This window comes from Azolla caroliniana, unplaced genomic scaffold (genome assembly GCF_043228905.1).
Source record: "Azolla caroliniana isolate FFs.n. ecotype wild unplaced genomic scaffold, voAzoCaro1.0.p SCAF_9, whole genome shotgun sequence".
NCBI classification, from domain to species: Eukaryota; Viridiplantae; Streptophyta; class Polypodiopsida; order Salviniales; family Salviniaceae; genus Azolla; species Azolla caroliniana.
The window spans coordinates 11104319-11113646 of record NW_028230444.1 but is presented as its reverse complement, the minus strand read 5'-3'; the positions used below and the strand labels follow the sequence as shown (position 1 = coordinate 11113646).

At 38.8% G+C, this 9328-nt stretch overlaps 1 protein-coding gene across 1 annotated transcript; it reads right to left on the bottom strand.

Annotated features, from left to right (window-relative positions):
- Nucleotides 1-5115: 5115 nt before the first annotated feature.
- LOC147860166 (small ribosomal subunit protein uS7) lies at nucleotides 5116-8194 on the bottom strand. Its single transcript, XM_087324715.1, has 5 exons — nucleotides 8029-8194; nucleotides 6970-7097; nucleotides 6679-6822; nucleotides 5507-5710; nucleotides 5116-5381 (listed from the first exon to the last, which is right to left on the bottom strand). Exons 1-5 carry the CDS (start codon nucleotides 8107-8109, stop codon nucleotides 5327-5329), a joined length of 612 nt encoding a protein of 203 aa, XP_087180841.1. The 5' UTR covers nucleotides 8110-8194; the 3' UTR covers nucleotides 5116-5326.
- Between the last annotated feature and the right edge of the window lie 1134 nt (nucleotides 8195-9328).

The following is a 9328-nucleotide window of genomic DNA, read 5'->3' as shown; positions in this document are numbered from 1 at the left end:
TCTTTCTCTTTTCTCCTCCTCTAGATAACACACCTAAAACAATCAAAGGTCGCCCCTTTTATAGCACAAGGAGCAACCGTTACAAAGCATTCATGACCTGTCGCTTTCCCTTCCTAGATTCTCCCCCCTGATTCACCCTCCTCGTAACTCTCCCTACTTACGCGATGTCTGCATCCCTATTAATGCCTTAACTACCTAGTACACCTCCTTCTACCTATGCCTAGTACTTACACTATTTAATTCACTAGGGGTGTGCACTCGTCGTGCACACCAGTGTTCCTGTGTGTTTCACATTGTTTCCACCTATGGCTCGGAATCTTCACGACAACGTTAAAATCTCGTGTCTCGGTGTTTGTGCTTTTCTGTCTTCTGCTTCTTTTCTTGTCTTTCTCATTTCGTTTGCTAATCGGTTGTGACCGGTCCCACACATTCGCATCAAACTGGTATTAGCGCAATGGACAAATCTCTTAGAGGAATGTCCAAGTTGATTGGCTCCAACCACTCAGTACAGAAGTCGAAGATGAAAGACACACTCGTGTGCAAAGACTTGTGGTTACCAGTATAGTTTGGCAAAAGCAAGCCTGACAAGATTGATGTATTGACTTGCGAAGTCATGCATTTGAAGATAACAACATACATAAGATGTTTTATAGACATGAGTCTATACAACACCTTCAATGAAGAGACAGAGGTTGATGTCCTTTGGAAGAAGATCAGGATCATGTTTGATAACAAGAATGATGTAAACAAAGTTTTCTTCTTCAAGAAGATAGTAAGACTAAGATATCAACATGGCTCAACCATGGCTGAGCACCTGAACACCTTCCAAGGACTCATAAATCAAACCACCTCTCTAGAAGTACCACTAGCCGACGAGGTGTTGGCATTGTTGTTACTCGGATCCCTTCCAAATAGTTGGGAGACGCTTGTGGTGACCTTGGGTATCTCAGCACCATAAGGAAAACAACTATCCCTAGAGATAGTGAAGTCGAGCTTGCTGATGAAAGAAGCTCGCTAGAAGGACAGAGGGTCTACCTCTGACCATAAGGCCCTTGTAATAGAAGATGACCCTAGGAGAGGGAGGGGCAAGCTGAGAGGCCCCCATAGAAAGATATATTAAAGTCTTATAAAGCCAAATTTGGCCCATGAGACAATTGGTGTACAACAAAATGGGGTATTTATCCAATCATCAAAACTAAAGAATAATAATAATAATAATATAAATTAAGATAAAAGAGTTCTAGTATTGTACAAAACTTGGTATGGTGTAACACGTTCGATAAAGGAAAGGACTTTGCACTAAGCCTAATTTCATTTCCATCCAAGCCTCTTGAAAAGAAGTGGGAGGTCAAAGGGTGTTGGTCTTGGTGTGACCCCTAGTCCCGGTGTAGAGAATGCCCTAGCCATGGGTTCTAGGTGGTGTAGCTCACATTCCCTTATTTTCTTAATTGCTTCTACACCACATTGAGTTGCTTTGAAACTCAGCATCTGAGGTCGTTTGGTTCTTCTTTAGTTTTCTACTTCATCAAGGAAGAGGCCAACTGGTGTAGGTGTGTTGACATTCGGTGTCTCCCCTTGTCCCAGAAAAACTTCATTTGTTACATGTTGGTGAATATTAGAAACATTATTGTCAACATTTTGTAGCTTATTCTCTTTGTGCTGTTTTAGTTCTATGAGATATCTGCCCAATTTCCTTATATATAGAGTATCTAATAGTTTGGGGAAGGTGGGAGACAAACCAAGTACGTCTCGGTATTTTGCCCTTATCTCGACGTAAGTTGGACACTTGCATGTAAAGTGGTACTCATCCTCTACCTCTATGTAACATAGTCTACATATCCTTTCCTCCCTAGGGACTCCATTAGTACAACCATTCTCAATCTCAACTTGGTGAGATGATGTTCTAAGTTGTCCAATGGAAACCCTTAGTGCATTTGGTAAGAATGCATCTAGATATTTTGGCTGTGTAATAAAGCCTAACTTAAAGAAGTGTATGAATTGTTCCTTATAGTACAACATTTTTTATGGCAGTGGCTCTAGTGGGGTGATCCATTTGTATCGAGTTTAAATTTGCCATATTTCTTGGCATATTACTTTATTACGATCCTCATGAGAGATTAGAGTGTTATCAATTGCGTTGTCGTGCCTTTCGGCTCCGAATCGTTGCGTGAGTCGAGTGGGAACCACTGAGGTTTTGGACTAGGAGAAAGAAGAATATGAGATAAGGCTAGTAATGAATAGGTAGAGAGAGAGGTAAGTTATGAATATCCCACGAGTTTAGTGTATTTAATCAATATTTAGATAGTAAGAGACAATTTAGATGACAAATTCGTGAATCCCACGAATATATTATATTGGTCAATCCTTACAAAATAATCAACCCCCGTATACATCTTTCTCTCCTCCTTATATAAGGATGGGAGAGACTAAGCATAGCTTCCTACTTTTTCTAAAGTGTTCATGCACACTAAATGTGCATGAGTTGCTTTTTCCACTATGCTTTTATTTCTTAAATATAGTGCTCATGCACGTTAGATGTACACGAATATTTTTTTATTGGTTTATATTTTTCTTGTAAATAAAGTATTCACGCACTAAAAATGCATGATTTACCTTTTAATAAAGGTAGGCATAAATAAAAGTCTTATACCTATTAAATCTATATTTATAACACTTATGATAAGTTAATACAATTGTAAAGTTTTGGTTTATTTGCATGGAGGTATAGGGTTCGAATCTTGCCCTATGCATGTAATAAATACTTTAATATTTTATTTTATTTATATATATGTACTTAAATAATATATATTATTTTTACATTTTTCACGTAGTGTGCGGACTACACTACGACAGCATGGTTGTACCTAAGGGGAGGTAGGTTATTAATGTATAGACCGTTTGCAAGAAGCCAACTCACCACATGCCATACCATGAGTTAGTATAGGTGGACTCATACAATGATCGAGATATCCTATCATGTGGTTGGCTATGTATCCTATGAATAAAGACTACAAGTTGAAAGAGTGCCTCTACTAACATCGAGGGTAAAGTGAACTTCGCTCTAATAATGCCATGTGGTATTGCAGATTTGATTTGGAGTTGGCATGATAACATCATCACCAATGGTCTCTCTAATTGCGTCCACATGAAAGATGCTTGTAAGGGAGGCAATGGAGTAGTCCTTGGGGATATGCAGGTTCGTATCTTGCATAGAGCAAGATACGAACCTGCATATCCCCAAGGACTACTCCGTTGCCTCCCTTACAAGCAATAAAATCTATGATCTCATCAATGTAGATACCAAAAAGAGACGGGAAAGGGTCACTAATGAGTCAAAGAGCCACCCTTAAGTCTGTGGCTCTTGAAAGTATACTTGGTGGCATTGTCTCTCTAGGAGTGAGAGGGATGCATGTCCTCTCATAAGTCTATCCTTTGTTGCATGTGTCATAAAAACTTTACCTGAGCAAGCACTGAAAGTGACTCTGAGATAAACATATGATCCAACCACCTCAACTAGGCTATGGGAGATGGTTAGGTGACACTTAGCTCTAACTTGGGCTGATGTGTGGAAGATAAGGACTTTAGTATTCCCTAAATTCACTACCAATCCTCAGTGTGTGCAAATGTCAACTAACGCAGTAAGGTGCCTTTGTAGGTCGTGTTTGGATTCAAAGAGCAAAAATATGTCATCTGCATAGAGCAAGATACGAACCTGCATATCCCCAAGGACTACTCCGTTGCCTCCCTTACAAGCAATAAAATCTATGATCTCATCAATGTAGATACCAAAAAGAGGCGGTGATAGGGGGCAACCTTGTTTTACACCAATAGTGCTAGAGATGCAATTGGAAAAATTACACTAAGATCTCTCCATCCTTGAGTGCATTTTGCATGGGGCCAACCACCATGCTCAACAATCCATAAGCAATGATACACAAAACAAATGACAAAAACATGAAGTGCGTGTGCATGTGCGTGTGCACATGTCAATGAATACTATTTCTAGAATAATTGAAAATTTTTGACTGATTACATAATCAAAGAAAGAAACCTTCGACTATACCAAAACACATGCGTATAGCCTACAGCAATGTAGGGTTTAGGGGTTTAGACCACAATAAAACATCTCAACCATGACAAGCAACAAGCCTGACTCGGATTTTAAAATGAGTACTTCACTGAAAACAGAACATAAATTTTTACATGAGCATCGCATATTATATCATTCACAGATAGGTACTTAATAGAACAAATGCATTTCCAAATGTTTATCATGTTCTATGTCAACCTGGATTTATATGAAGTTGCAATTTGAAACTCATTTATCTTTCTATATATAAGTTCCTGTAAACCATAGGAGTAGCAAAATTCTGCAGAGTTGCAATTACAAACATAAACAAGAATTTAACAGAACTCATTTATCTTTCCACAAGAAAGTGCATGCAATTAATTCACTCCTAATCCTCCCAAAACCCCTAAACTGTAGATGCTTTAACTATGAATAACCTTGATGCTAATCCTCCATAGCAAGGGTCCCAACAAGATTAGTCTCCAGTGGACAAAGAGACAAATTTTCCTATGAATAACACAAGAGCACTCTTGCCAATCCTCAATAGCAAGAGACCCAGTATTCACAATTCTTCACAATAGCCTCAACAGTTTCAATTCCTAGAAGTTCTTGGATTGATTAAGTGTAGATTTAGGAGTCAGCAACAGCTCAGCTCAAGCCTAAACAGAGCCGTTAAACCGTATTTAAACAGTTGGACGGTTTGGCAGTTTGGTAAGCCCAATTCAGGCTTGACCCTCTTAATAGGTTTAGGCTTGATTTGGCAAGCCTCAAGCCGAATCAAACCACTTCAGGCCAAACCGGTTCCTAAACTCATTAATGTTTAGGAATTGCTTCAGTGCTTCAGTTCAACTTTGAAAACTCTCAAATCCTGTTAAGGCTTCACCAGTTTGGTTTGGGCTTGCCAAACCGTTTCCAATTCAAGATATAATCGTTTTTTATAAGATAAAAGCTACTACTCTCCCCTCTACACGAAACTCGAACTCATTTTCTTTCGTATGTAACATTGTTTCTCAGAAATTCCCAACCTCCAAGAAATATGAAACATATTGCAATAAAAGCATTCTCAAATATTTCCACTAATAGAAGTAGGCAAAACCATATTACACCATAGAGCCAGGCTAGAAGCACTTAGATCACTAGAAATAAAGAAAAGTTTCTGCCATGCCCAAAAAACCAAGAAACGCGATACAACTAACAAAAATGAAAGATGTTATTTCCTCTTCTTTCTTCTCAATGCATCATAGGGAGACTAAAACCTTAGCGATTGGCCTTTGCAACACGCTCAATCTCATCTTTCTTCTTTATTGCATAGCTGCATGAGTAGCAATACAACAATAACCACAGTAAACAAATGTTTAAGAAGTCAAACGATAAATCTTGCTATAACAAAATACAAAGTACTAATATAACGCATCAAAAGATAGGTTTCAAACTTGCCTATTTGAAGATCCTTTGGCAGCATTAATCAACTCATCTGCTAGACACTCGGCAATTGTTTTGATGTTGCGGAAAGCACTTTCACGAGCCCCAGTTGTAAGGAGATAAATAGCTTGGTTCACTCTTCGAAGGGGAGAGATATCAACGGCCTGCCTTCTTACAACACCAGCTGATCCAATTCGAGTAGCATCCTCCCTTGGACCACTGCAATGTTGCTTTCGGTATTAGTATATATGGTTCATCAACTGGATATGACCTCAATGTTCCCCTGATATTTCCTTCACTTGCACCAACTGACCCTAAGTTTCCCCATTTCTCCCTAACAGCTTTGACAAACCCTCTTCCAAGCAATTCTACATGTTATTTATACTATTATATATGGTCAATCCATTCCTTTTCAATTCTATCTTTACATGTTCTAACTTACCAATTGTACTGTATTCAAGTGGCACCAACCCTAGAACCACAGCAATTGCGCTTCTAGTATTAGTATAAAAAGATCATGAACTAAATATAAAACCCAAAATACACCTGAATCTTTCTTTATGTCCCCATTATTTCATTTCCTCCGACGGCCTTGGTGCTATTTGTAAATTATGTAAAGGTCAATCTGTTCCCTTCTTGATTATATCTTCATATGTTTTATTCAATCAATTGCATGTTCATTTATCCCCCTTTCAAAGGCATTTGGGGATACAAAGAGAAAGGATATTCTGAAGTTCTTCCTACTAAACAATGATAAAATAAAGTTACACGATTATTTCGAGGAATATGAAACAATCTCAACCATAACTAACCAGAGGGAATAACATCAGGAGTATACAAGTGCAAAGTAATCCATCATCTACTACTTTGTGGTATTCTTCTCCCATTATTCACTTGCCATCACAAACATCAAGGAATAATTTTACAATATGCAGCACTCCGTTTGATATGCTTTGTCTTGCAGAATTTTCATTCTCATTATCTTGATAAAAGGATATGTTAACACTTTAAAAAGTACCCTCAGAAACTCCATAAAGATATTGAATATCATGTGCAAGTCTGATGAAGTCCATCATTCAGTATTATGTGGTTTCCCCTGAGTAGTTTTTCCTCACTGGTTCTATATATCAAAATACCTTAAATCTGCAAGCATCCCATCTAGAAGACCTGAAGAACAAGATACTAACCTGTTAATGATGGCATCGACAATGACTTGGATTGGATTCTGATCACTCAGGAGATGAATGATTTCCATCGCATGCTTGATAATCCTCACAGCCATGAGTTTCTTTCCATTGTTCCTCCCATGCATCATGAGAGAGTTAGTAAGCCTGCAAATTTACATGCTTACTTGAGCGATAGGTAAACCAAAACGAGTTGTTTTTCAAGTGATTAATGGAGATCGTATCTCAAATCAAATATGTACATGATATTGGATATAAGAAACCAAGTTTTCAAGAAATTTTTAAGACAATAACCTCTCAACAATAGGGCATTGAGCCTTGCGGAAACGTTTTGCTGAGTAACGACCAGCAGTATGGGGTACAAAGTTGGCATGTTTGTCAACAGAGACAGCAATGTAGTCAGACAGGGAGATATCACTGATCTGTTAAAAAAACATGCACAACAGAAATATAGGTTAAAGTGAGGTCATAAAACAGAGACTTCACTAAACACAATGTAACCTAGAAATAATTTAAACCAACTGATTAGGAGTGGAATATTTGAGCTAGATGTTAAACAAATTGGACACAACATAGATTACGTTCACTTTACACAAAGAAGCTAGGAAGGGATTTTTAAACAGGAAAACACGAACCCACTAATCTGGGAACATTAAATACAAAAAAGAGAAACTTCAAAACAAGAGATTGTGGACAACAAACACACTAAAAAACGCAGCCACATCTAAATCAATTGTTCGCTCCTGTTTGATTCATCTGTTTAGGAATCTAGTACAAACCTGGTTTCTAGATTAATTTAAGTGCAAAAACAAGAAGAATAAAAACTCCCATCAGCTGATCTAAAACTTTTTCAAACCTAATTGCTCTCACAGAAATTACAGGTGCAGAATGAAGATTGAAGAAAAACTACTTGCTTTAGGTGGTAGACCTACTAAAGATAAAGGAAAAAGGAAACAAATTTAATCCTATTCTCTGATTTAAGATTTCACCGAGATTTATTCAGGAAGCGGAAGGAATAAAGAAAAACGATCATCACGGAGCAAAAGTAGTAAAAAAACAAATGTCTTTCCTTTGAGTGATTTAGTAGTTCTGCAAGATGTATGGAACAGAAAGAATTAAACAATACATACTTCTGATGATTCTATGGTTTCTACAAGATACAAAGAATAAATCAACTAGATCTTTAAATTATTTGAGGCTCTAACTAAGTGCGCCACGAGACCTAGGGATCAAACAAAACACAATGGCATACAACCTCGTCTATTTCGCAGATGACAAGGATCTATGGATATAACAGAAGAAGAAGTGTTTTTTCCATCTTGAGTGATTTAGAGTTTTGTGTCTGGGACTCACCTCGACATCTTCGAATGACCATCGACCAAAGAGCTTCACTTCAGGCTGAGCGGAGGGGACAGAGACTTCGACAGCAGCCATGGCTTCTTCTCTCTGCCTGAGACACGTCTGCTTTCTTCAGTTCTCTTTTCTGCGAGAGAGAGAGAGAGAGAGAGAGAGAGAGACTAAAGAGTAGTAGTAGTAGTAGTAGTAGTAGTAGTAGCGAGGAGTAAACCCTAACTCAACCCAAATCTGTACATTCATATACATACATACATACATACATACTGAAATGAATGGAATGGAATGGGGGTGTGGCCTTTGGTTGGGAAGCTCTCTCTCTCTCTCTCTTTTTTTTATCATAATTCGCTTACCCTAGTGGTAAGTTGATAACACTACAAGCACCGTGTCTTGGGTTCGAAACCCAATTTCCTCACCTCTCTATTATATACTTCATATCTCTATTTCACTAGATGCCACTGTGAAATGTAGGGTACCCATGACCACCTGGTCTCCATTGGGCAACCTTACCAACTGAGCTACATCCATCTGGGCTCTCTCTCTCTCTCTCTCTCTCTCTCGCGCGCGCCTTACATGTACTCACACACATAGAGTTCGCTTCCATTGCATAGCACCACCTACGTCTCACCTTCTTTACATGGTATCAGAGCATGTGGTTGTCTTATCAAACTCGCTCAACTGTGTTGTGATCACAACTCCGACAACCAACAAAACCGGTTCAAGCAACAGAGAAAGAAATCGACATCATGAATACTCAGATGGGAAACGCTCTTCCTACGGAGAAGCTCGCTAGGAAAAACTTTGCATCTTGGGAATACAAGATGCATCAATACCTTGTTGGAAAAGGTTATTGGAGCTACATCGAAGGAACTCACGAAACGCAACCCAACCCAACACACGCCAACTCACTAGTGTGGGAGCAGGCCACAAGCCGTGTGTTGTATTGCCTTGCATCATGCGTTCATGATCACATGCTCGACTATATTCGAGAGTCGAAAACACCGAAAGAAGCTTGGGGCAATCTCAAGAAGATTTTTGCGGCCAATAAGGATACACGAAAGCTCCAACTCCGACAAGAGTTGAATAACATGCAACAGAGGGATATGTTGATCACCAACTATACCTTGATGATCAAGGAGTTGTGTGATGCCCTCGGATCGATCAATATCATCATCGATGATGATGAGATGTTGCAAATTTTCCTCGGCAACTTGGCACCTCGATTCGGCACGATTAGATCGGCCATTCTCGCAAGGGAGAATCCACCTTCCTTTTTCGGCCTTTAGTCAATACTATTGGT

Bases quoted from the DNA above. Each gene is read 5' to 3' on its own strand.
- LOC147860166 (XM_087324715.1), bottom strand. From the start codon at position 8,109: ATGGCTGCTGTCGAAGTCTCTGTCCCCTCCGCTCAGCCTGAAGTGAAG. The intron at 7,098-8,028 runs GTGAGTCCCAGA...TTTTTTTAACAG, and splicing joins GGTCATTCGAAGATGTCGAG to ATCAGTGATATCTCCCTGTC. The intron at 5,711-6,678 runs GTTAGTATCTTG...GCAACATTGCAG, and splicing joins GTCGATGCCATCATTAACAG to TGGTCCAAGGGAGGATGCTA.